Genomic DNA, 27,292 nt, shown 5'->3' with positions numbered 1-27,292 from the left:
CCTGCTTCTTCTCTTGCTCTCTTGTGATTGATGGCCTTCTTATTATTTTGCTTAGCTTTCTTTGGATTTATTTTTTGTGTATCTATTATAGGTGTTTGGTGTTTGATTCCATGAGGTTCATATAAACCTCACATATAGTTAACATATAGTCCTACTTCATCCTGAATATATGTCAGTTGGTGGTCACTTAAGTTTGAATATATTCTAAAAGAGCTGTATTTTTAATTCCTCTTCATTTTGTTTGTATATTTTACATTCTTAAAAATTTTGTGATTACCCTAAAATTTTTTAGTTAATTCCTGTTAATATTTTTGTTTTTTAGCCTTTATACTAGTTTTTTTCCCCTTCATACTAGTTTTGTAAGTGATTGCTTTACTACCTTTACTGAATGTTTGCTTTTACCCATGAAATTTTTTCCTTTCATATTTTTCTTTTAATTATGGCCTTTTCTTTTCCGCTTGAGAGGTTCTTTTAAGATTTCTCATAAGGCTGCTTTAGTGATGATGAACTCTTCCAACTTTTTTTGCGTGTGTGTGGGGGGTGGGGAAAGGCTCTCTCCTTCAATTCTAAATCATAATCTTGCTGTGTAGAGTATTCTTGATTGTAATTTCTTTTCTTTTAGCAGTTTGAATATGTCATGCCACTCACTGCTGGCCTGCAAAGTTTCTTTCTGCTGAAAAAATCAGCAAATAGTCTTACAGAGTTTCTTTTGTGTGTAACTTGTTACATCTCTCTTAAATTTCTCTATCTTTAATCTTTGACCTTTTAATTATCATGTGTGGTGTTGACCTGTTTGTGTTTTGGAATCCTCTCTGGTTCCTGAATCTGGTTCCTTCTCCAGTTAGGGAAGTTTTCAGCTATCACTCCTTCAAGTTTTCTGTCCCTCTCTCTTCTCTCCTTCTGCGGCCCTATAAGGCCAATGTTTGTTTGCTGGACATATTGTTCAAGAGATCCTTTAACCTATCTTCATTTTTAAAATTCTATTTTATTTTTGCTGTGGAGTTTGTGTGCTCTTTATTACCCTGTTTTCCAGATTGCGGATCTGTTGTGCATCCTTTAATCTACTGTTGATTGCCTCTAGTGTATTTTTCATTTCAGTTATTGTATTCTTCAACTCTGGTTCTTTTTCATGTTTTCTTTCTCCTGTTTAAAGTCTCAATTTATTCACTCTTCTTCCTAGGCCTGTGAGCATCTTAATGACCATTACTTCAAACTTTTTATCAGGTACATTGATTATCTTCATTTCCTTTTCTTTTTCTGAGGTTTTATCTTGTTCTTTTGTTTGGAGCATATGCCTCTGTCTTCTCATTTTGCTTGACTTTGTGTTTGTTTATATGAATTAGGGGGAGCAGCTACTTCTAAATTTGAAGGAATAGTTTTGTGTATGGTCATCCCCTGTGTAGACTGTGTGCGCCTCGTGACTTTGGCTAGAGCTGTGGTTAGCATGGACTGGGGATGGCAGGGGGTGAGGGGGGTGGGGAGGGGGGTGTCCCAGGACAGTGCTTGAGTTGCTGTGGTGGAATGGCCTAAGCTGAAGTGGGCATGGGCTGGGGTGTCCCTTGGTGTTCCATGCAGAGGGTACCCTGATGGGGCAGCTGGAGCCAAGGTGGGCACAGACCAGGGGGTGCTGGACTGCTCCCTGTAGAGGGTACCCTGGTGAGTAGCTGCGGCTGCAGTGCGATGTGGGCTGGAGGGTCCCAGAATGCTTTGCATGGGAAGAGGGTGGCCTAGTCAAGGCAGGTGAAGCCCTCGGGTCCTCAGGGGCTCCCTACAGGGTGTGACCTGGTGGGGCAGGAGGTCCCAGGGTGTCCTGCTATGGGGCAGCACCTTATGTTCCTAACATCTGTGCTATACTGCTGCTTTGTGACATTTGGAAACCCAGGCCAGGAGCTCAGGGTAGATCTGAGCTGTATAGATTTGTGGTTCGTCTGAGGCCAGCGGAGTGCTAAGGACCTGTAGGGAGCCAGTTAGAGAGTGTTTCTGGTGCCAAACCTGTCCTTTCAATCAGTGATCAGGTGTGAGCACATCACTGATGCAGCCCCAAAGTTGGTGTAGTAGAGGAAAGAGAGCAGGCCCCCCGCCGTCTCCCAGGTGGTTTGCAGGGACGAAGGGGAGGCAGGACAGCACAGGGCAGTCTGATTGATACCAGCTTCGGGATGAGCCCCCCAAGGGCACATGGGGGAGGGCGCAGGTCGCACCACCAGCAGGACCTCCAGGAGGCCAACCTAAGGCAAGGAGTGGAGGCAGGCATGTGTGTCAGACTTGCAGGTGGTCTGAAGGAGAGGAATCCAAACTGTTCTCCAAGAGACTGCCCTGGCAGGACTTGTTTAAAGCTTACTCTTTCCTAAGGGCTTATTGTCTTAAAATTCAGATAAGCCCAAGTTGTAGAAAGCTGCTGTGCTAGTTGATAGCATAGGACATCTGTGTTCCCATTTGCCAGATGAGAAAGTTGAGGCCTAGAGTGAGTGAGAGACTTGGCCACATTGCTCAGTTATGTGTTGTGAGACAGCCACCACTTGTCTGAGGATGACGAACCAGATCTAATGGATGGACAGACACAGTGGCAGCCTCTACCTATGGGGAATGTGTAGCCATAACCTTTGTTTACTTCAGAGAGGGCTCCCTCAGGATGGTCAGTTTCCTTCGCTCTTGCAGGGCAGAGCCTATTAGGGTGATACCAAAGCTTTTTTTTTTTTTTTTTTTTTTTTTAGAGGTCTCTCACTCCCTTGGGTAACTGTAGTGTGTAGTGTGGTTTTGCCAATGAGATGTATTCAAGTCAGAGAGCTCTGGGGTGAGCAGAATGGGGGGCAAAGCTCTCGGCCTGAACCCTGAAAACCTGTCACTGCTGGCTGTCTCTGATATTGCGACTCTTGCTACGGGGCCCATCTGCCAGCACAGGGGAGAGCGTGCACCCCCTGGCACCATACTGCTGAAGGCCAACAACCCCCATGGGGGCTTTGTGGCCTCTGCTTATAGAGAAATAAGCAGTGCATGCGGCCCCTAGGCTCTTCTGAGCCTGGAAACTCCCAGGCGAGGGAAAAGCAGTTCCCTTCATTCTTTCACGTCCTCGCTACTCAGCAGCAGGATTCCTGGGCCAGCAGCATCAGATGTCCTGAGAGCTAGCTAGACATGCAGAAATCTCAGGCCCACGCAGACTTCCCGGGTTGACATCTGTGCTTTGAGACCTCCAGCGCGATTCCTAGGAGTGGTGCGTGGCGGCAGGACTGCGGTAGGCTCCTCTTCTGCTGCTGGGCCCAACACACGATGTCCAGTAACCCCCCCCACACACACACCTAAAATGCAGCCAGCAAGCACTGAAGGCCCTCTCGCTCTCCCCAGAACCTTTGAAAAGACAAAATGACGACCGGAAAGTTAAGTGATAAAGCTCTGAGCTTTACAAATACATAAGACTTCTCCTGGCGATAGAGGTAAGTTCGTACTCAAAAACCAGGTAGTTTTGGGCTTTTGCTTTGGGGGCAGTGACCCCCCCCCCTTGCTGCTTCACAGAGCTGATATCAGACATTGCAGAGATGACTCTGAGGGATTTAACAGTTAATTTATATTCCTTATTCACGATTATTCAAGAACAGACAGTTGGGCACTGTATCTTTCAAAGCCGAAGAACTCAAATTTCTGTGCAGTCAGCCTCCCCCGCCACCGGGTACCAGCCCATGCAGGAGGTGGTTTTCTGTCTCCATAACTCTTACTGTTTGCTGATGGACTGACCTGCCTTCCTCCCAAACCCTGTCCTCAGCCAAACTATCTTCAATGGTGGACAAAACACACAGGAGTCAAGAAATGGTTGTTTTTTTAGACTTTTTTTTTTTTTTTTTGGATTTGTTTTTAAAGAAACTGCATACATCATCAGAGACAAACAATAATTTAAATACCATGCAGTTTCTGTATGTACAAAACCTAGGCCATAGAGATCCAGTTTAGTTTGTATTCTGTTTACATGGTCTTCCTCATACAGCCATCATCTGTTAAATTCGAACACAGGAGAGCGCTCCTATACAAAGACAAACTATGTACAGACACCCGGGAAGCAACTGGAAAAAGCAACTAGTTTGGGGATTGACAGACAGATGGGAAGAAAAAGTCATTTAAGGTGACCTCCACCCACCGCCGTGCACAGGGAGAGCCTGACATCCCATTCATTGAAGCACACACCACGATATTCATTCGGCAAATATAAATACACGTTCATAAGCGGGAGAAAAATAAACTCAGGTTTTTATCACATCTACCATCACATTGTTTGGTTTCTCTAATTTGACATAAAGGCTAAAGTTTTAAAAGTTTTACAGGGCTTTGAGGGCCTTTGGAGAGGAAAAGATCAGCAATTTTGAAAGAGCAAGTAGGCCGATGGCAGTCCCTTCCGTCACAGATGGTGGGGGTGCGTAGGGGCAATGTCTGATTTCGAGAGGGAAACCTTTAGATTTGAGAGATTTCACGTTTCCTCTCATGCTAATCCAAATGACAAAAGGCTCCATTGGGGACGTATATGCACAAGACCTTTGAGAACTGCAGCTTTTTAAGAAAAGGGATGCATTTAAAACCATCCAGCCTATCTCACCTTTTTTTTTTTTTTTTTTTTTTTTTTTTTTTGTAGTATCTTCCAGTTGTCCTAACGCTACGGCAGAAGAGAAATTTGGATAGATTTCTGTAAAGACCTCAAGATTTCACGGCAGGAAAGAGACAGCAGATGCCCCATCCTGTGGCCCACTGAGGTGGCCGAGCCCCCTAAACTGGGCTTGAAGTAGCCCACTTTGATGGTGGCGGGCGAGATCTCAGGGGTGTGGAAGGTTCACCCCTAATTCCCGCAACTAACTTCTCAAAGAGGGTGCTCTGCAGGAATGGAAGTGGAAATTGTGTTCCCTGTCTTCCGTGCTCAACGTGGACTGCAACAGGAGGGCACTTTGGGCAGGATACCTGGGCTGCTGGCTGGCCACAGGGGAATCGATTTGGGCGTCACGTTCCTTGGGCCTCAGAGGCCCAAGAACGGAAGCCAGCAGAGAAGCCGCTGGCCTTCGAAGGAGGAGTCCAGGCAAGGGGTTCCCTTAGGACTTGCTCCTGGGCCCGGCAAAGGCCTGACCAGCACACCAGGGCCCTGGGAGCCGCACAAGGCCAGCTGGGAGTTACAGGAAGCTCGGACTCGAATCCTGGCAAGGCAGGCACTTCTGCCTGGAACAATGCCTGCTATCAAGAAGTCAAACGAAAGAGCCCAAAAGACATCTTTCGTCATACCATTTGCACATTCAATCGTCAGTAAGCGTTTCGGGAAGGCTGTGTTTACAGCCACACTAAAATCCCGACCGTGTTTTCCCTGAACGATACCTTCCCACGGCAGTTAACTACTCAGACTCAACATTCAAAGAGAAAAGCATCTAGTGATGGTGCCCCTCGTGGGGCAGGGCAGTGGCGTGCTCACTCCAAGTGCTACGAGGAAAGTGGACAGTGGGCACCGCCTCAAGAACTGCCCTGAGCTCCCCCCCAAAATAGGCCCAGCTCCTGGCTTCAATGCCAGCTGTTGGAGCCATGAATGCCTGCCGGAAGCGAAATGAATGGCCTCCCGGAGGGGTGTGGGTCCCCAGAGTAACGCTTCCCACACGTTTTGGGGGTGGGAACTGGGTAACTCCTTTTTTGTGAAGGCCAATCTGGCAACTAACTCTTGGGCACATGTGGAGGGGAGCGAGCCATTACCTGGAGAGATGGCGGTAACTGGGAGACCACTCCAGAAGGCCAGGCAGAGCTGTGGAGCCGAGGGCCCTACGAGGTCTGTCAGGAAGGAAAACAGAAGAAGCTGCAACGGGCCTCGTTAAGATAGTTGTTGGGGCTTGGGGGCTGTCCTTCCTCACTGCACATCCTATCTTCGGTGTCCCTCTGTCAAAAGAGCACTGTCTTCTGTGGTCCCAAGCGCATGGGACAGTGAGAGCTACACCTCCAATCAGCCTTACCAGCACCATGAGGGAGAGGAAGGGGTCTCTCCAGAGCGGAGTGGGAAGGTACAGCGTGGGCAGGCGTGGCTGGTGTTGGCGCGGTTCTGCCATGTGCCAAACCCTGAAGCTCTTCTGCAGAAACTCGTCAGTGCAAAGAAAGGAGACTAGAAGGCCATCGAATGGTTCTGGAGGACCCATCCATCTGTGGCCGGACGCCAGTCCTGCAAGCCGGGGCTCTGGCTGGCATGCACGGGTCCTAGACTCGGAGGCTCTTCACTATGTCCAGGCCACACAGTCCCCGGCCCCAGGGTGCACAGAGAAAATAAGGAACACCAGCCAAGCAGTCTCGTACCCCAGCCTTTCTGTCCTCAACAGGGTCCTTACCCTCGGACGCACGAGTACCATAGGAGCACCACAGCGGTGGCCATGTGCGTCAGATCACCCGCGACATTGGGCTTTTTTGACACTGATGGGTCAGTTCACTTGAACTGAGCAGATGACTGCTTTCCCCTTCTAAACCAGAGCTCCCTAGAAGGCAGCTAAGCTTAGTCTGCGGGGACAGGCTAGGCGCTCCGTGGTGGCCTTCCACACCTGGGGCACACACACTCTGGGGACCGACGGTCAACCACAGACTGCCCCAGAAAAGCATCTTCTCTTTTGTTCTCTGTCTGGATGATGGCTGAAGAGAGAGAAGGGACGGGGGCCACCGAGGCTAGTGCTCCCCCGCAGCGGCCCCCGAGCCGGACGCCACGCCTAAAGCCAGTGTATCTGGCCAAGTCTAGAAGGTCCACCTGACCGTTTGCTTTGCACAGTCCGTTCCAGGCCAAACCCACTGCCTTGGCTTTCTTTGGACCCAGGTGACACACACTCCAGGGGACGAGGTTCGCTGGGGCCTAAACGAGCCTCAAGGAGGCTGGCCCGCCGGGCCTGGTTGGAGAGGCCGTCTTCCGTCTGGCCCGCTGGGGACCTCAGTATCCGCGGTCGCGCCAGTGGCTCTGACCGCCAAGCGGTGACCATCGCATTTTCGCAAAGAGAATCCTGATCACGTTTCCTTTTATTTTTCTTCTTCTTTTTTAAAAAAAGGCAGTTCAGAAGATTTACATCATAATGGGGAAGTGAATAAATACCAGCACTTATGGTTCTTATAAATTTATGTTTTGAAGACAGCATAGCACTCAGGAGGAATTTGACTGTTAAGGTCGGTGAAACCTGGGAAAACAAATAATTAGATCAAGACTGAGAGGCTATTAAAGGAGCCAGATTCCCTGGTCTGAGCTTCCCAGCCTCAGATGCCCCATTGCTCGCAAGTGCTGGGTTGAATCTGGTTAAACCTCCACCCGAGGGCACACGCCTGCAGCACTCCTCCAGCCCTTGGGGCCCATGGGGTTCACCTTTGATTCTGAGTGGTTTACTCCAGAGCTCCTGGGGGTCCCACTGGACGGCCCTGCTGGCCCGCAGCTGGGTGGAGTGGCCAACCTGTGTCCCCGAGTCCACGCACTACAGAGCTGGTACGTTCTGTTTCTCTAAAATGGTCACCTAGGCACTGTTCGGTATGAGTCATAAGAACGGAGTTGATGACTCTGTCACTGTCACTAGCCACGCGGCCTTTTATCAGCCCCTTGAATCTCTCTGTGCTTGTTTCCCCAAAGGTGGACAGGGGGACATGGAATCACAGGAGCGAACCCACCTTGGAAGTGCCATAGGGATTTGGCATTGTTGCCCAGGTTTGGCTATAAACTGTCAGTGGTCTTTTCTTCTCAGCTCCAGTTTCCATAAAGACCTGTCTGGCATTACTGGTGGCTCTAGCACTTAAGATCTTGAATCAGGTCTTTCGTTTGGATAATTTAAAATCTAGACTTTTCCGAAGGTTCCACTTAACCTGGGCTGTCGTGCTCCATCCCCGAGCTTCAGAGCCGCAGGGGAACTTCACGCTGACCTTTCACCCCCCCACACACCTGCGCCCCCTCCTGCGACCCAGCGGCAGATGGGGGAGTTTCAGTCTGGAAGCAAGTATTACAGCGTGAGCTGGAAAAGCGGATCAAGGACCCCTCGATAACACTAACCTTGTTAAATGTCTACTCAATTCATGAACTTCCATTTCAGTGCTTTTAAATTCATTGAGCTCCTTTCGAATGGCAGCCTGGAATGGAGAGAGGCCCGTGAGTATGCAGCAGAGGCAGACGGAAAGGAGTTCGTCTTTACGTTCTCTTTTCTTGGACAAAGCCATGAGACACAAAGTACGGAAAATGAACTCTTCACTGGGACGGGAAAAAAAATCCCCCAGAACCTACTAAGTATCCCCCTCTCGCTAAATGTAAATGACAAATGGTGAGATCTGGCATATTGCCCAAACAGTCTTCCTCTCTCCACGAGCACCGCCATGTAGGCCGCACAGATCTGCCCCACACGTCCGGGGTCTTAAGGGCACATTTAAATGTCAACCTCTCGTCTTCCTTAGGTAAACACTTTGAGCTCACCACAAGCACGGGACACCTCAAGATGGATCTTTCTAGAAGGTGTGGGTCACATTCCTCAAATCAAGGGAATAGGTGATCGCCCCACTTTGATTCCAAAGCACTCACTCGTTTACAGCTCTGTTGACTGAGGACATCTGTGCCATGACCAAGGTCATGGGCTGTGTGTGAACGGCCACCTCCTTCCAGCACTGCCCACAGAGAGGAGCTGTGGCCGAGGGGAGGGCATCAGACGGCCAGGAGTGGTGAGGACTGAGTGGGACAGAAGGTCCCTGGCATCACTTCCTCCCCGGGGGCTGAAATTCTTTAGGTGGGGTCAGCCGGGCTCCCCCCAGAGAAGGCGGGTGCCCCATGTGCCTGTTTATCAGCCTCGGGGCACCACTTCCTATTCCTCTGCCGAAGCAGCCTGTGCGGAAGTAGAGGGTTCCCTCTCTGCCTGCTCCGCACAGTTTCGGCACGTGCGTGGGGTCACGCTGTCCTGTCCCCTGAATTCTGCTGATCCCCCTCATCCTTGGTCAGCAAGCACACTGCGGTCCGAGGGTGAACCAAAGGGCAAGGTCCCTTCCTCCATTCCTGTTTACATGACACAACTACCTGGGGACTGGGTCTTTGGGTCTGTGTCTAGTGGATGGTGGGTCCAGTCCCTGGGGTCCCCCGCCACAGCTGCCTGCACAGGGAAGAGAGGGGTGCTACGTTTAAAAGGAGGGCAGAGGCTGCCATTCACCAGGACCTGTGCAGGAGACCTGCCACGTGGGAAACCCTTCTGGAAAGTCTGCCTCGGGCCCCACCATTCCCACCCAAGTGTAGCAGCTTGCCTGCATTCACGCTCCCTGCGATCGGTCCGAGGCCAGAGTGTTGCTGCGGAGGACCTCGCCACTTATAAAAGTGGGCCTCGCTTTCTTATAAAAGCCACTGGCCCTGGGACTTCATGGGACGAAGGCAGGACTCTTCAAGAGAGGCCCCCGGTGTCTCTTGCACATTGGATGTAGTCATTAATTTAGACTTTTTTTTTTTTTTTTTTTAAATGCCCTTAGCTCTCCAGTCCCTCAGGATGACTGGACTAGAGTCACAAAGGGTTACGAAGCAGAGGTTCATTGTGATACGTGGTCCAGCGGACAGGTAAGAATGAGGTGTCCCTCCCGGAGGGGCCTGCACCCACCATACCAAGATCAAGACCTGAAGGTGCCTAACCGACTGAGCCACCCAGGCACCCCAAGAATGATGCCGCTATTTCCTATAAAACAAACTCAACGTCAGGTTACTCTTTGTTTTCCAAATGGACGAGGGGGCAGCGCAGCGAGGCAGGTTTTGCCATCTGTGATCTGTCCCGTTTCTACTGTGCGGTTGTAATAACGGCAGACACAGTGAGCTGGTTTCTTTTTGGCTGTGTGAGCCTTGGCGGGTGCCGAGGACAGGGTCCCCTTCCCAGAAGGTCTGCGCTGAGTGTGGGGCCCCGCGCTCGTGGACCGTTGTGTGCCTGCATGGGCGCTACTCTGCTCCTCTGGGCCCAGCCTCCCAGGCTGCCTTGCCTCTGGCCGTGCTGTTACGGGACTGTCTTGTGCCTTCCCCGTGGCAGGGCGAGGCAGCTCAGTGAGCACTCTGCTCCGCAGAGAGCCTGGAGCCCCGGGGGAAAGGAGCTGGGGAAGCAGCGCCTTCCGCAGGCCCCGCGGCCACTCCGCACTCCCCTAGGGACCCCGGGACCTCCGCTCCGCTGCTGCTCTCGCTGCGGGCTCTTGGCAGCAGGCGGGAAAGCCCACGCAGGGCAAACTGAGGCACGAGGACCCAGCACCCCACCCCTCGCTCTCTGCTTACTTTGTCGGCGGCGGTGAGGCGGGTCCATGGCTTGTCGGCCCTGCGGTCGTAGTCCTGAGCGTCTGCCACCTCCACGTAGTCGCTGAAACGGATGAGGATCTTTCTTTCTCGAAGTTCTTCCACTGTGGGTCTTTGGCTGAGCTGCAGGGAAGGAGAGATGGGCCCCATCAGCCAGAGCAGCTTAGACGACCTGGCCTGTGACTTTCCAGGGGACGGTGAGAGGCCACCAGCACCTCCCCTGGCAAGTGAGGGACGGGCCGCGGCTAGGGACCTAGGGCTTCAGACGCCTGGGCCTTTCCCTGAGAGAGACGAGCCTGGTTTTTCCTGGTGGCACCTGCCTACCGGCTGATCCGGACGGACAGCCAGACAGTCCCTTAGCGACACCGCAGCGCCTCTTACAAGCCACTTGGCTGCCTGCGTGGGTGCGCGTCTTCCCACACCTGTGTCCCTTCTCCCAGCAGGTGACATCTTACCCCACACTCTTGTCCCATTTTGGTTTTGTAAGTGCACGACCACGTGTCAGATTGAGTGCACTCTGCAGGCTGAGTCTGTAAATCAGTTTGCATGTGTGTGCATGTGTGTGTGAGACACAGAGGGTGTACATGCAAACACCACGCAGATTCAGGGGTGTTCAGGCACCACTGAGGAGGTCCGAGGGGACCCTGCTCCCCGAGAAGTTTACGTTGAAAAGCCGGTCCCCACATGCAGAGCGAGGCTGGGTTCGTGCTAGGGAAGCCGGGGGCCAGGCCCACGGGATGGGTTGGCAGGGCTGGCCTGCACCACGCAGAAGACCTTCTCCCTGGCCCCGGGGCTGGCACCCTCCCTCTGTACTTGCACAGCACCAGGCTGACCTTTCTATTCTCATTTCCTGCCACTAAGTTGACTTCTTCTGGAGGGACACCGTCGCTCTTTCTTTAGCAGCTTCTGCACTATCGTGAAAGTACAAACGTTCACCGATTTCGTATTTTCCCCGCTACAGGACACCCACTCGAAATCCCTTGCTTTTCTTGGGCAAGATGTACCACGGGGTGCTAGACAAACAGCGTTAATTTCTAAGTGCACCGTGACCAGGACAAGGCTAAGCATGAAATTTCTAGTTGTGTTTTCTGGAAATCACGATCTGGATATTTTACTAATAGACTGGACAGCGAAGTCCAGAGTGAACAGAAAGACGGAATGTTAGATCTAAAGGTCAGGGACTATTTGTCATGCCTGAGTCCCACGGAGACTCTAGACAGCATCTCTCCAAATCAATAGGGCGCTGTACCCATGTGCTCCGAGGGAGCGTCTTTCCCTGGGAGCGTCTCAGGCAGCTTGGAGGCCAGCTACCCAGTGACCACCCCCCCTGCCCACTCCCCTGAGCACCAGCTTGTGCCCCCGCTCCTCGGTGCCCAGAGGGGCGTCGGGCTGCTGGCTGATGGACCTCCTTCCTCAGACGATGAGGAAATGATCTTTGCGGCTCAAGTCAGGTTTCCGGGGATGGTGGGCTGGCAGAAGGGGTTGGTCAACTTGTGTTCTAATCTATGGCAGAAATATCACTTGAAACCAGGTACTTTAGAGTAAACTACTTGAGACCCAAATCCCACTATTAGTACAACTGGACGCGCGTGCACGCCCCTCCTCCCCTCTGTCTTTCCCTCCCCCCTTCCTTCTGCCCATCCATTCGTGCAGCTAGCGAGCATCCTTTCTGAAAGCGGTAGGCTGGCATCCCTTAAAAGACAGAGCCTGTCATTTTTTAGGTTAGTCTCAATTTGGCTGAAGAAAAAGAATGGTGTGTTGCGGTCAGCATCCGCTTCTGGGGTCCATTTTTCTCAGCAGTACATTAAAAGTAAATGGGACCGTACTGAGGAAATCCTCGGGTGGCGGGTAACTGAATAGTGGCCGCCACCACTGGCATGTGGTCTCGCTATGCTCGAGGATCCGGAGGGGAAGCACCAGGCTGGGGCCGGGAGGCCTTACAGAATCCGCTACCTGCGGGCAGGCTCCCGTCAGCTATAGCAAGAACAGAGGTAGAAGCTCCTTCCAGCCTCTCCCATAAAAAACTGTTCTCCCTTCCCTTAAACTCACTATTTTCCATTCCCGGAGCTAGTCCCGGGGAAGGCAGGTGCTGACATTCTCAGGCAGTTTTCCTCATGGGGAGGAAGACGAGCCAGTTCTCTCTTGGAGCCCTGCAAAAGCGAGGGGCTCTCTGGGGGTGCCTATCCCTCGCAGCCCCCACCCCTTCCCTTGCTCTGCTGCCAAGTGATGCCGTTCGCTGAGTTTCTGTAAGAACGAAGCGTATGCTTCAGTATTTTCCTATTACGAGTTTTTAGCAAGAAACCCCTCAAGTTCAGGGCAATTTCTGGGCCCAGCAATCAACCCCAGTGAACCTGTTGACAATTTGATTTGAAGTTTTTTTCCTGAATGTCTAGGCTTTTCTGTATGAGAAAGGAGAGGTCATTACCAGCCTGCTCTGGATACCCTGGTCATTTCAAGGGCACCCTTAAGCTTGGGCCCCTTGCCCAGACCCTCTCACTGCCCAGGCTCAGGAAGGGGGGGTTGCCCTGCGCCCAAGGACCGGGGCTCTGAGGGACTCGGAAAATCAGCCTGTGCCTTGGGTGAGGGCACCCAAATGAAGGTCACCTAGCTCTCTTTCGAGGTCCCCACCGAGGGGGTGCAGCCCATCACCTGACCCTTCAGGTATGTTTCTCCTACTCCTGATAACTGGGGAGCCATCTGGCTTGTCACCAGATGTTTGGGTTGCCCTAAGGGAGAGAAAGTCCGAGAGACACAAATCATCACCCTAGTAAGTGGTATGGTGTTTTAGAATCTCTGAATTTCTTCCTTTATGTAATATTTCTAGGGAGACAAAATCCATGAATAAACCTTTAAAAATTAATTTTAATGGATCTCTTAACTGTCTCTAAGATTTGAGTATCTTTCTCTCATGATGGTCACTGTAGGAGGCTGATTAAAAACACTTTAGTCAGACAGAAGATAGTATTATGTCTTACGTGCTATCAATTAATTAAACTCCTCATCGCCATCCAAGAACAGGTTCAAATAAGAGTCTGTTATTAGGGCCACTCGTACAGAATTAGATCCATTTCTGGGTCTACTTTGAGCTGCCAGGCCATCTATTTTTGGGGTTAAAGTACATAAAAATTCTAGCCTTATGGCCTGAAGTGCTTTTCAAACATCTTCGGTAAATCTATCAGTACTTTTGGCATTTTCCTAATCAGTAATTCAGACTGGACTTGGCATAATACAGTCATTCGGTTCTCAGCCAATAGGTAAGCAATAGTCTCAGAGGCAAGGGAAACTCTCAGGCACGTGACTGCATTATATTTGAACTACTGATTTTGACAATGAATTTCCAAAGCTTGGGGTGGTGAATTTTTAGGGAATTTGGTGAATTTTTAAAAAACAAAATATTCTCTGTGATTGAAAGTATAAGGCACTGGCCGTCAAGCTGTCTGAGGGGGGTGGGTGCCACAAAGTCCGGCAACAGAATGTCACCAGCCGGAAGGACGGCAGGTCCTGACCCTGAGCTGACCACCGTCCCCGGGACAGGAGCTGCTGCGTGCAGAGCCGCTCGCTCTCACGCCCGGGGAGCAGGACCATGGAGAGGGCTTCCAGCTGCACCGCCACCGGGGCCCACCCTGACCTGTCCCAGCGCCCACCTGGAAAAGCCGCTCACCTTTCGAGTTAACCTCCTCTTGATCTCTCTCTTCTCCTCTTGTTCCTCCTGTTCATTCCGAGCTGCAGGAAACAGGGGAGAAGCTTTTGGTTCTGGGGAACAGTGTCGCACACAGGTGTATCCTCTGAAAGTCTGCGGGCTCTAGGCCGAGCCCCGAGCCCCTTGGGAAAGGGGGTCGTGAGCTCCTGTCCTCTTTCCTGGCCACCCTCCTGCCTGTGGGATGCTTCCCCAACGGCCTGCACTTTCACATGGATGGTGAGCTGGCTGGCCTTCTCACTTTGCTTTCTTTATGCCACGTGGGGAGGTTTCAAGTCCTCAGGAGAAATGCTGGTCTGGGACGTGTGGTTTCGGCACAAGGACATAGGTCCTACAAGTGGGGGAGGGGGTGCTGTTGGGGGGGGGGGCGGGCATCTGGGGAGATTCCCTGCTTTAGACAAGACCTGGGCCCGTTCAACTCTGCCCTGGGCCTCCCAGCGACGGCCGGACGGGGACTCATTGTGATGTGGCCTCGTGTCTCGTGCTCTGTGGGGACAGGGGAAGAGGCTGGCTCGTGGGGGCGCCTCCCACTTGCTGCAGAAACAAAATAAGGCACGGCTAACGCCAAACGCAGCCCCGACTGCGTGGAGGAATTCCAAAATACGCTCACCTTTCGCAAGCCCTGATTCCATTAATTCTTTGAATCTTCCAAGAAGTCCACAGAGCAGGTGGGAGGCCAGAGTGTGGGACACAATTGCCTGCATTTAGACTTTTTAAAGAGTGTCTCGGGATAGAAGACCTCGGAGTCTAAATGTTCTCAGCTTAATGTGTGGGCGGATTACTCATCAGATGTTTAAAGACCCGTAGGTAAGAGGGTCTGGGGACTGGAGCAGAGAGATGGAGGCCAGGACGTGTGGGCTTATTTCTCCTTGTGAGCGAAGCGGGCGGCTGTGGGTACGTCACTTTCCTCCTGTGCTCTGGGATGGAGGCATGGGTCTAAGCCTAATACTGTCCATCCAACCGTGTCAAGGAGGGTCTCTGCTGCTCACCCCGGACTTTAGAAGGACGTTAATGAAAGCAATCTCCCTCGAGGTGGCCTTCAGACCACCCTGGGCACTTAGACTCTCATTTTGAAATTACTATTGTTAAATTATGTTTCGTAACTCATCAGATCAGCACACCCTTGAGATTCGGTCATCTCAGGATAGGACAGGTCTTTAAAAGAGGGAAGCCCCTGTGCACAGAAGTGGGTCCCACCCGGCTCCTCCTTGCCAGCTCTGGCAACAACCACCACAGCCAGAGGCCACACACCCTGAAGGTGGCCACACTTCCCACTGGGAGGGACAATGGCAGGTTAGAGCTGAACTCAGGCCCTCAGTGACAGCCCCAGGTGAACAATTTGACTGCTATGACTCCCTGGGCGGGGATGGCGGGGGGGGGGGGGGAGGTTCAGGATCTTATACGGGGACATCAGAAATGTCCACATCCTACAGTGGGCTGTCATCACCAGAGGACCCTAGTGCAGCAAGCCCTATAGGGGTCCCTCCCCCATACAAGAGAGAGGTCCTTCCTCTGGACTTAAAGATCTTATCTCTCGCCCAGCGTTCCCTTTAAAAATGCGAGTTTCTCTTGGATAAAAACTCACGAAACGAGCCAGCCAGCCGTTAACATCTTAGTATGAACGACTCCAGCAGAAAGAAGGGAGACCGCAGACGGGCGCCATCTACAGGTGGCCAGGGGGACGGAAGCCTGGAGGGTGAGGACCCAGGGGGCCGCTGGGGCGGGGGCTCTCCCTTACCATGTGTGGGCTCAATAGACAGTAGGGTCTTGAGGGGCCCAAGAGGCCGCCATATCTAAATGTAAACGAGGATGTAAAAGCCAAGGGAGTTAAGTGGCTCGTCACACGCCGTGACGCTACCTGCTAACTTGTTAGACAGCCAAGCTCCTTTTTGGCTTGCTGGAATAAGCGGCCTCTTCCCCCAGCATGTGTCGTGTGGGGCCGGCCCCTCCTCCTCACTCCCGGGTCCTGGCCTCAGACTCCCGTCGGGGCATCCTCACCCCACAAGCCCCCCCAGAGCCCCGAGCCAGCGCGGAGCTGCCCTCGCCCATGTGTGTTTCTAGGGTCCCCCTGTGGGGCGGGGCGGGGCCACATGTGACCACCGCTGGAATCTATACCTTTAGTTCAAAGCCATTTACAAACTCAGGGTCATGAATTCTCGGGCAGAGGGCACCGAGACAACCCCATTAGACAAGTGGGAAGAGAGGCCAGGAAAGGGCCGTGATGTCGTCTCCTGCCGCCACCATCAGAGTGCGCTCATTATGTGCTCGAATGTGCACAGTGTCTCATTGGCCGCTGGACAAAGCCAGCACTGCCCCTGGGGGCCGGCAGGGGGGCTGGGAGGCGGCCTCAGACCCTCCAGGCTCTGCTGCAGAGACGCGACCTCCCTCTCCCCAGCACCCCTCACACAGACGGCTCCTCGAGTGACTTACAGCTCAGAAAGTCAGGCTCAGGATAATTTGTGTGAGGGGGTTTTCTCATGCCATGAAGTTTCTGGTTCCATAGAAGGGAGATTAAAAAAAAAAAAAATCTTAGGAAAAAACAATGTTCTAGAACCCAAGGGAGAAAGAGTTAATGGGAAATAGATGTTCATTTCTGAAAAGTTTCAAAACTGAAATGATCAACCTGCTTGAACTTGGTCAGGCAGTTCTTTAATTTGGCTATTTGCATGGGTAAGAAGGAAGAGGGACTAGAACAAAAGGGGACCCTGGGAACAATGTCCTCAAGTCCCCACTTGGGTTGCCTGACTCTAAGCCCCGCAGGCTTACTAGACGCTGCAAGTGGCCGCCTCTGACATCTGAGTCTCTTTCCAGATGAGGCACCCGCCTGTGGGCTCCCAGGGAGCTGGGCACGGAACAGGCTCCACCTGCTGCTTCCCCAACCCGAGCCCTTGCCGAGAGAAGCACTGGTTTCTGAGACTTGAACGGTCCCCCAGAGCTGCAGCCTCTCTGGCTGGGGGCAGGTTGGGGGCCCCCACACAGCACAGCCCCTGTACCAAGATTCCTCCAGAAAACTACAGACGCCTATTGGGTAGGTGCGGGCGTGAAGAGGTAGAGGGGAAGGAAGAACGTCTGCGCAATCCCCTGCTTCCGGGACACATGGACACCTGGGCCACCTGCTTTTCTTTCTCTCCAACAACAGAAAGGTTACAGTGGATCAGGGCTCCGATTGGGGCAGAAAGGGAGATCTCACGCAGGCCACACGCTTCCCCGGCCGTGGAAATCATCTGAAAAACTTCTCATCCCTTTTACAGCATAGGAAGCTTTGAAACTGCTAAGGACTCCTCTCGGTTAGAAAGAAATATACAGGGCGCCTGGGTGGCTCAGTGGGTTAAAGCCTCTGCCTTTGGCTCAGGTCATCATCCCAGGGTTCTGGGATCGAGCCCCGCATCGGGCTCTCTGCTCAGCGGGGAGCCTGCTTTCCTTTCTCTCTCTGCCTACTTGTGATCTCAGTCTGTCAAATAAAATCTTAAAAAAAAAAAAAAAAAAAGAAATATACACACACATTCCTAGAGACCTAGGAGTTATGTGAGATGCAGGCAGCACTGAGGAGGCCAGTCCCAAAAACCGCGCCCGCTGAGAGCTGAGGAGGAGGCAGCCCGTCTGGGGCCAGGAGGCGGGAGGCAGACCGAGGCCCGCCTCGCTGGGCCACCCCGCTCCGCCCAGCCCTCCCCAGGGGAAATGCGGCAGCTCACCCTCAGCAAAACCATTCAAAACTGACCAAGTCCCCAGACCACAGTCGGGACGAGTAGAAAAGGAAGATCCAGAACATTTTAGTTTGGTCTCAGTGGAAATATCCAGCCCCTCAGACTGATGTTTCATGTGATTGTGTGTGTGCGCGTGTGCACGTGTGGACGTGTCTCTGCGCACCTGCGAGCCCAGGGTATGGCATTCCCGGGAAACTCTGCATAGCGTGAGTTTCTCTTCTCTAGAGAGAAATTAGAAGTGGATGTGTGTGGGGAGAAAGGGTCACGAGTTGAACTAGAAATACTGTTTGTTGACCCATCTTGAGAGCTTTGATGAGTGGTAAGGAAGGGACAGACGTGGGCAGACAGTTCTGTTTTGTCAATCATCGAACATCTCCCCCTCTGTCCCCCCATGGAGCAGCCCTGGTGACCCTCAGATGCACCAAGTGGATTCCCGCTTTCTATTCGAGTATCTCTGCTCCTTCATCGTCCCTCCCCCTGGCCAGAGTGACGGCGAGGCACTCTTGGGGGACAGCACTCGGCCGGCTGGCTATGGCCCAGCTGCCGGAGTCCTGAGGGGGGGACGTGAAGCATTCTCACTTGGAAATGCTTTCCTAGACTCTACTTTTAATGTTCAAAGGAAGAGGGGGGTTATCAGCAGCAGCCGGCTGCCGCGGAAAGTCAGGTTTCCAGCCCCCGCTTTCAAACGGCCGTCTGTCTTATTTTAGCCCTCGATACAGTATTTGTGGTTTTTAAGTCAATTCTGGCTCGAAGGTGACCCGGATTCTGCCCACCGTCATTTAGTGAGTTCACTGGCTCTAATATTGCAGCTTCTCTGACTTCACAGCCCACAGAGGAGAAGGTGGTCCTTGTGGGCCAGGAAACTTCCAATGGGCCCAGTGGGCTCGGGTTTGTCTCCTCCACGGGGAGGCCGCCCAGGATGCTCTCACACACCAGGGTCCCTCATCAGCCATCAGAGCCGTTCTCAGGCGTTTCCACACAGGCCCAAGGGAAAGACCTTGTGGCCCGCACCCTGCACAGGACCCAAAGCCACCACACAGCATCAGCGACCACCACAGGCTGAGTCACTTACGTTTTAGAATGTTCCTCTGCTCCAATTCCTCTGCTGTTGGCCTCTGGCTCAGCCGCCTGCGGAAAAAATCCAGGAAAAGTTTTTGGACCATATCATATCCTCCTTGGGTCATTAATCTCTTCGGCCCTGGTAGACGCATGAGACGGAGTGAGTGGCGGGAGCTCTTGCCCCATCCTGTGCGCTGCGAGACCGACTCTGACCACCGCCGCCTCCTCGGTTCCTCAATTTCAACCCCAGGAAAGGCACCCGGCGTCACGTCACGCCAGGCTGACCCTCCTCCTTCCTCTCATCCTCGGCCCCTCCCCAGCCCCTGCTCCTCTGGGGCCTCTGGGGCCTCCGGGCCCGTGGATGCTTCTGGTCACAGAGGTCCCTTTCTTTCAGGTGGCCTCCTCGCTTCGGGGAGTGTGGCCTCTGCCTCCCCCGCCCCCAAGCCCCAGGGCAAGAGCTCGCTTCTTGCCATGTTTGTGCAGAACCAGGGAGGACATAAAGAGGCTCATGGCCCCGGGGAGACGCGAGACAGCGAGGCTTGTCCGCGAACAATAGATGCTCTTCTTCTTGTCCCCACCCATCCCCACCAGAGCTGCCTTAGACGGGGCAGGACAAAGGAGCAGGAACATAAGGGCTACTCCCAAGGCTGGCAAGTCATGGGGCCGCAGCAAGTGCGACATCATAGCAGGGGCGTCCCTGGGCCGTGATGCAACAGTGGGGGGCGGGGACCGATGCTGGTGGCCCCAAGGCCTGGCAGAAGTCACCAGAGAGCGGGCAGGGCCCCGCGGAGTAGTACAAGCCGGTCTGGGCAGATAGAGCTCCAGGGATGAGCCACACACACCGTGGGAGAAGGTTGTGGAAGGGGTCTGGGGCTCCTACGGGGCCTGCACTGGGACGTGAGGGGCGCTGCCCCAGGAGCACACGCCGCCCTTCCTCCCTGAGTTTCGGCACCGGTGCGTCTGGTCGGCAAGGCGTTTACACCACGGAACCTCAGGAGATCCGGAGTGAAAACAGAAAGTCCATGGCCACCGAGTGCAAACGGTTGACACTGAACACTTCCTGTCGCCCGCAGTTCTCCTTCCTGCCCTGGATCCTTGAGAGCCCAACCGCATCACCACAGATGCTCTGGGGAGGACACGGGCTTCGAGGCCCCAGGATTTCCGGTCAGACACCGGCTGGTGACGTCGACAGCACCCTGGAAATGGCTGGCAACTGTATTCCAAAGCGTAGTTCAGTTTATAAGAACAAGGTCATGTTCGCTAGTCATTTTCTCTTCGGAATGTCCCATGAAGATGCTGTTTCTTCCCATTGACAAGGGGCCTGCTGTATATCTGGCGATTTGCAATATTGGAGGCTCTAAATTGGGACTCTGGAGTCTCAAAGTCTTTCCTAAAATAGCACCGTCAGACCCCGGGAGGAAACTGTGTCATCGCTCTGGAATGCAGACTCCGCTCAGAACGAGCTGCTTGGGGGCTCTACCTCACCTTTCCATCTGCCCCCAGAATCCTCGCTTGGTTTGTAGGGACATGCGCTCAGCTTTATGGGACCCCTTGTTGGGGCTTGGGCTCTGGATGCCACCAAAGCTGTGGGTCAGTAGGTTTTGAAAAAGCTCCTGATTTAAGGTAGAGCTTGTATCCCAGAAGTCCTGTGCCCAGAAGGATCTGCAGAACGTTCCCCACCGGCTGTGCTGAGAAGCCCCCTGATCCCGTCACCAGACCCGTTGCTGGTTCTGCCCTGGATTTTTTGTTTTTGTTTTTTCTGATGGGTCACGTTTGGAGGGGGACAAAAGGACAAGAGACTGAACTACAGGCAGAGCAAATTCTGTTAGCTGGGCGGCCCGAGAGTCAAACACACATGCTTTCAAGGGAGGCTCCTGTTTATGTATCAGGTCTCCTAAAAGGGTCTGAGAACATTGAGGCCGATCCCAGCGACCAAATGGAGCTAAGCCCTCCCTCCCAGAGGACACGTGCGGTGAGGAGGTGCTTCGGCTTTGAAAGTGAGATCGGGCAGGAAAATCATACTCCGGCATCGTTAGGGCAAAGCACAAACAGCTCAGGAGTTAGGGGATCTGGGGTCTAGTGCCGGCTCTGCTCTGAACCTACTTTCCAAGGACAGGCTATTGGGGACTTCGCTGCATATAACAGAGAGTAATGTAATCGGCGGAGATGACGTCACCCTTGTCGCGTGCGGGCATGGTTCTTAGAAACAGCGGCAAGATCCTCGGTCCCATCCAAGTGTGAATTCATTTATGGAACACGCGTGGGGAGGGAGGGAGAGAAAAATCAATAAAATAGAAAAAAATACATAATCAAATATTTAAATAAATGCGTTTGTTCATTTTACAAATTATTGGTGGAAGGCCAGCTCCATGCCAGGTTCTGTGCTGGGCTCTGGGGGAGCCGTTGTTCGGGTCGTCACGAAGCAAGTGTGAATTGTAAGTTCAGTGAATGGCTGCCACCGGGGGCATCTGGGCGGGGATTCTCGCGTCCGATCAAATTAGGCCAGAAGCGGGGTTCCGGGGGAAGCGACGCGGTGGCCCTGATGGGAAGGATGGACGGAGAGAGCCACGTGTTGGAGCAGAGACAGCGAGCGGAGGAAGGACGCTGGGGGACAGGCAGCGGCCAGGCCGCGTGGCCCGTGAGGACCATGGCCAGGATTCTGACCTTTTCTCAAGGAGCAATGTGGAGCCACGAGAGCACTAACATTTTCAAACCGGTGAGGGCAAGGGTGAGTGAATGTTTCAGATTTACAACGGACCTCCTTGGCCAGTGCACTGCGGGTGTAGGGGGACACAAGGGGCAGTTTGGGAAGAAGCCACAGGAGGCTCCAGCTCAGGGAGGAGGGAGCCCCGGGCTGGGCTGCAGCGGCTGACGGGCACGTTCTTAGGAAGCCCAGCTGACCGACCACGGAGACGTCGCGTAGGTGGACAGAGCGGGGAGAAGCAGGTGTACGGAAGTTCTGTCTGTCTGTCTGAGGTTTCACAGCTTCGACAGTCGGATGCATGGCAAGGCCGTTCACGGAGACGGGCACGCAGGGAGGGAGGCGGGGGTTTTGGAGGAGGATGGGAAGGGTGGAAGGGAACCGAGAGTCTGACTTTGGATCTGCGGAGTCGGAATGGCGCCGGAACGTTCAAGTGGGGAGATGAAGCAGGGCGGCCGCAGGCACGTGCTCCGCGGAGAGGAGAGGTCGAGGCCCGGGAGAGAAGTCTGCAGCCGGTCTGTAATACGGAGATGTGAAGCCAAGAGTCCAACAGAGTGCAGCCTGAGGAGGCAGGGGGCTGGGGCTGGAAGCTCCCGGAATCCCTCTATTCACCGCTCAGACGCGCACCACGAGCCTGCCGGGAGTCGGCGGAGGGCAGGGTTCAAGGGCAGGAGGACACCGGCAGGATGCAGCCGGCAGTGAGGTGGGAAGACAGACATGGCCCACATTGGGTGCCGAGTGCTACCGAGAGGTCAGGCCAGCCTGGCAAATGGCCCAGGAGATCAGGCCCAGAGCTCTGCTGGGGGCGTGGGGGAGGGGAGCCAGGCTGGAGAGAGTTGAGAACAGAGGGTAGAAAATACAACAAGGATGGAGATCCTTCCCGAAGCCTGGCTGGATGAGAGAAACGCAGGGGTAGGGGGCTCTGGAGAGGTTCACACTTTTTACGTTTTACCTCCGCTAACTGACCTGCACCAGCTGCCCAGTGGAAAACCACGGAGCTCCTTTTTAAATGCCATGTGCCATCGGTGGCCACCTAGGAGCCTGCCAGGTTCTTGCCCAGTCCAGAAGTGGATTTTTGTGTAGTATCAGTCTGAACGAGTCTGTGCTGGTGACCGCAAGAAGCAGCCACATAAACTAAGGCTTTTCTCCTTGCTTGCAAGGAGCGTGACAGACAGGGTTGGCTTAAACCTGAAGCAAACGGCACTTCAGTCTTGGCCTCGAAGAAAAGGAGCCTGTGAGAAAGTGCGGTTGCAGGATGATTTAGATGAGAAGCAGAGCAGGAGAGGCATGACAGAAGCCCTGTGGGTCTGGCTGGTCTGATTCCTGACGCTGCCGAGCATTCCTTCTGCCCCAAGTTGCTAACGAGCCTTCTGCTGGCATCAGAAAGGCAAGGTCACGGCTTTCGTCAGCGTTCGCAACCGTGTATTGTTTGGAGGGCCCTCATTTTAAGGTTGGGATCTCTGAAAGGTGTATCTGCATTTCAGGGAAAAGCAAAGCAGAATTGACTGTGGTCTTCTGGATCTCAGCCCCAGGGGGAGGGAACGGCCCTTCCAGACAGATGGGAAGAGAAATAGGAAGGACTCGTCCTAAGGCAGCAGGAGACGGGCTTCCCAGCTGCTGCCCCGGCTGGGAAAGGGAACGAGTGGAGACAGGCCTGGTGGGACTAAGGGAAAGGGAGACACACTGAGTTACGGCCCTTCCTTCGGAATCTTTCCAGAGAACATGTCACTTCTATATAGGTGGGCTGTTTCTGTGTGGCCTTGGTCATCGCTACAAACCCAGGTGTTAGGAGACCACAGAGAACAAAACAGGTGCTTTTAGTAGTTTTTTCACCCAGATCCTGCCTGTCCTGATGCCACACATGCTCCTGGGAAGATCTCACCAAGAGTCATGACATCAGTTCATATCTACCTCGACGACTCCAAAAATCTACACCTCCAGTCGTAGTTTTGAGTTCTAGACCGCCTAACTTATACTCCTATAGGCTGTCAAACTCACGAGGTCCTAAATGAATTCATGTCTTCTCCTCCTGTCCTGAGAGCTTTGCCTCCCCATGATCTGCACTTGACCCTCAGCAGCCAATACCACCAGGTCCAAACACCTGCATTCCAGCCCACCTCAGCTGGAGTGTCTCTCCGGGCTGCGGCAGCCCATCCCGCTCGGGCCCTCCTCCAGCCCAGACGGGATGGTCTTTCTAAAGGGAAACCTCATCACGCGACTCCCCACTTGTGATTCTACACGTGCCCTCCTAGGGCTGCGGGAAGGAGTCAAACACCCAGGGCCCTAGGGGAGAGTTTGTGATCGCTACACTTGCCAAGAATCCCCCTACACTCTGTCCTTCAGACATAACTACGTCTTCCTGGTTTCTTCTAGATTCACGTGTCTTTCCTTATAGCGACACACACTAGCTCTTCCTCTTCGTCCGGCAAACTGGGGGCAATCCTCAAACTCACAGCTTCAACCTTAGACATGACTCCCTGTGGTCGCTAACCTTTCGGTGAAGGTGCCCCCACCGTGGGTGACAACAGTCCCTTACTTCCCATAATGCTTGTCCTTCTTGTCATGGCCTGGCCTGCCCACTGGACCCCGGGGCTTGAGTTCTGCGACATGGGGCCACCTGGCCCCCTTACCTCGTGAGGGTCATCTCACGAGCACAGGCCTGGGCGGCTGCACAGGGGCCCCACTGCAAAGGGCCCGCGCTTGGGTTCCAAGGCTCTGCTGCCATTTTGAAATTTTTAGTTTTGAACAAGGGAGCCCTCCTTGGCTCAGCGTGGCATCCACAGCACCTGGCACAGAGTCTGGTAACTGGAGATGCCTCATATTCGTGAACTCATTAAAGGCATATTGCCCCCTGACTGTCCCTTGTCTTTAATCCTTCCCTCTCTTCTAGTTCTTTCCCTAGGGCAAGCACATGTGTTCTCTGTTAGAAGCAAAGCAAAACAAACTACCCTCCTCTTCCGCCGTCCCCTCCCCCAGTGGACCTCCTCCTCCAGCCTGCTCTCGGCTGCCCGACCTCTCCAGAGAGTGGTTCCGGTGTGAGGTCGCAGTAACCCAGCATGACAGAAGCTAGGGCTTCTGTCCACACCGTTCTACTGCCCTGGTCCTCCACTGGACAGCTCTGGCCCCAGGGGACCTGTGGCAACGTCTGCAGACATTCATGGCTGTCACGACTGGAGAGGCCGCTGCCAGCATCTCGCTCAACGTCTCACCCTGCACACGCCTGTCCCTCAGGACACAGGACAAGCCGGGCCGTGGGACAACAGTGACGAATCAGGAATCAGCTCCTGCCAAGGTCACTGAGGATTCGCTGCCAAATCTGGTGGTTTTATAGAGCCCTTGTTTTACCTGACCTTTCTCTGTCAAGTGGTGCCTTTGCCTACAGTGACTTCTCGAAGCTTCTTCTCCCCTGGCTTTCAGCGCCCTTATGCCTTCTTCCACACCCTTAGCTCCTGCTCTCCAGTGGGTGGCACGCCTGGGGAGAGCCCGAGGGGTGCCCTGTCCTGCTTCAGGAGCAGCCCTGTGTGTACCCAGCATGGGTCTGCCCTCTGTCAGGTGGGGGCCTTGGAGGAGCCAGCCTTCTCCCCACGCCCCAGCCTCTCGTACCCGTGTGGCAGAGCCAAGGGGCCGTCCGGATGCCCGTCTCTGCAGGCAGATTGCCTAGACTTCTGGTGCTCAGAATGGGCAAAGGAAGAGGGAGGTCAGGGAGGCCCCAGCGAGACTGCCTCCTCCGCTAACAGCCTTCAGGGGTGACGCTGCACTAAGAATAAAACTCCCATTCACCCCTCCCCGCGCCCTGCGGCGTGAGTGTGAAAGGCCCCCAGAGCTTCTGGCTTTCACTCTTCCTAGTTCCTCCTGAGAACCCAGCACACATCCCCAGTCTGGAGAAGAGGCAGGGCCTCCTCTGCTGCAACCAGCAGAGCTAGGAGCGCCCCCTGCTGGGCTCCCCCATCATGATCATGGCCTCACCCCGACAGCCATGCTACCCACTATGACCACCTTTGCAACCAGACCAGGAATACTTCACAGGCAAATCATGCCTTATTCATCTGTTTCTAGATTTAGGACAGCGCCCGACACGCAGGAGGGGCTCCACAGATTTTTGATGCTCAATCAATGAATAGTGCTTCAAGAATTGTGCCATGAGATGGCCAGAACTCTGGGCCCTACACAGCAGTGGCCCAGCCACCGAAGAGGTTCCTCTGGGAAGAGTGGACAGCAGGTTTGCTTTTATGCCTCAGGGCTCTGCCTGGCTATCCTTTCTCTCCACCAAGAAGGCAGAACAACTCTTAACATTACTAATCCATGAACCCAACTCTTTCCAGGAATTTCAGTCAAGAGTTTTCAATTTTCTTCCTCCTCCTCATTCCCTGCAAGCTATTAACAGATAGCCTCGTTCTAGCATGGAAAGAGCCAAGAGAGAAGAAAATGGACTGGGGTCCAGAGCCTGCCTCCTGGCCCGGCTCCACCATTAACTGCAAGGTCGCTTGGGCATGTTATGGCACTGTACCTGTGCTCCGAGTCCCACCATCGGACAGGTGGTCGTAACCACAAGCTAGCCTGCCTGCTGCCCAGAAATGCAGAGAGGACCGAATGAGAGGTTTAAAAAAAAAATCCCTTTTAAAAGTAAGTAGAAGGCATGAAATTTTATTGTGGTAACTTGACAAGAGTCTCTGACCTCAAATAGATAAGTAGGATCCTCTTAAGAAAGAAGTGTTTTTGGCTTTGCCCACTTGGCTGTGGCTCCATTGTGAGGTCCCATGGTCAAGCTCAGGTAGTGTGAGGTAAAAACCAGAGAAAACACTGAAATAATGTTGGAGTTGAGATCTGTTTGGAACGAACAAGGGGACTGTGTGTTTTGTTATGCATTAGACCCATTTAAAAAGAACCCCAAATGGTACCAAAACTGAGAGTCTAGGGTCATGTGGCTGACTCGGTAGAGTGCATGACTCTTGACCTTGGGGTTGTAAGTTCAAGCCCCCACACTGGGTCTAGAGGTTAAAGACAAATCTTTAAAGACAAATCTAACAACAACAACAAAAAAAACCCCAAATCAGCAGCCTACATAGTGAATACTCCAGTGTAACTGGTATTATTAGGCATAAACCGCACCTTAGCAATCAGGAAGATTTCACGTTGAAAGAGTATCTGAGTTGTTACAATAGGAGTTAAGATAGCTAAAGAGTCAACCAAAGAATAGACTCATTTCAACATGGCCATCTTGACATGAGGAATCAATCAAAACAAAGGCTACAACAATGTGATAGCAAAAGATAAGGAATGAGGGAATTTAAAAAAAGTCTACTGTTCTACTACATTAAGTAGCTGAGGAGATCTGGTCACCTTTAGCTTAATTTTATCTGTCCAGCCATCTGTCCATCCATGCGTGAGTGAATCCTTCTGTCTGTCCAGTCATTACATACCAGATATTGGTCTAGGCCTTCCATTGGCCATCTTAATAGATACACAGTCTATCGGTTCTTAGAGAAGATGCAACAGCCATCTACATGAATCCCAGTGAAAAAGACAGTCATCTCATCTGTCACCTCTGGCTGGCTGACAGAAGCTGCCAGGAGCTGTGTTGAGAAGGATTCTGAAGCTTGCCCACATCTTTATGACGAGTCCTGCTGTCCATAACTCCTCAAGTTATCATACTTTGTGAGCCCTATGTTTCCTGGTGGACTATGGATGGAAAAAATCATGCTATGGAAAGTCTTCCTTTTTGATGAAGTTGTTCAGGTTGTGGAAAACCAGAGGGGAAGGAGACACCTGCTTTGGTTGTCACACATAACAAATCTGGGGATGGAGAGAGTGACAGATAATGGTCACTTGATAAGACTGTCATTGTGCCATTTCTCTTTAACGGTAGAAGCTCGAACGACACACAGTGG

General features: G+C 53.0%; 1 protein-coding gene across 9 annotated transcripts in view; it reads right to left on the bottom strand.

The window, feature by feature from the left end:
• Nucleotides 1-3,802: 3,802 nt before the first annotated feature.
• PHACTR1 (phosphatase and actin regulator 1) overlaps nucleotides 3,803-27,292 on the bottom strand; it is a 553,099-nt gene continuing 529,609 nt past the window's right edge. For all 9 annotated transcript variants that reach the window (XM_059399448.1, XM_059399449.1, XM_059399454.1 and 6 more), the window contains 5 exons: nucleotides 18,717-18,772; nucleotides 13,905-13,966; nucleotides 10,226-10,366; nucleotides 8,003-8,079; nucleotides 3,803-7,148 (listed from right to left, as the gene is read on the bottom strand). In XM_059399448.1, coding sequence (XP_059255431.1) covers nucleotides 7,133-7,148; nucleotides 8,003-8,079; nucleotides 10,226-10,366; nucleotides 13,905-13,966; nucleotides 18,717-18,772 — 352 coding nt within the window. In that variant the 3' untranslated portion in view covers nucleotides 3,803-7,132. The remainder of the gene's footprint in view (nucleotides 7,149-8,002; nucleotides 8,080-10,225; nucleotides 10,367-13,904; nucleotides 13,967-18,716; nucleotides 18,773-27,292) is intronic.

Source organism: Mustela nigripes, chromosome 5 (assembly GCF_022355385.1).
Source record: "Mustela nigripes isolate SB6536 chromosome 5, MUSNIG.SB6536, whole genome shotgun sequence".
NCBI classification, from domain to species: Eukaryota; Metazoa; Chordata; class Mammalia; order Carnivora; family Mustelidae; genus Mustela; species Mustela nigripes.
Note: the sequence above shows the minus strand (reverse complement) of the source record. Positions and strands in the feature narration are given on the sequence as shown.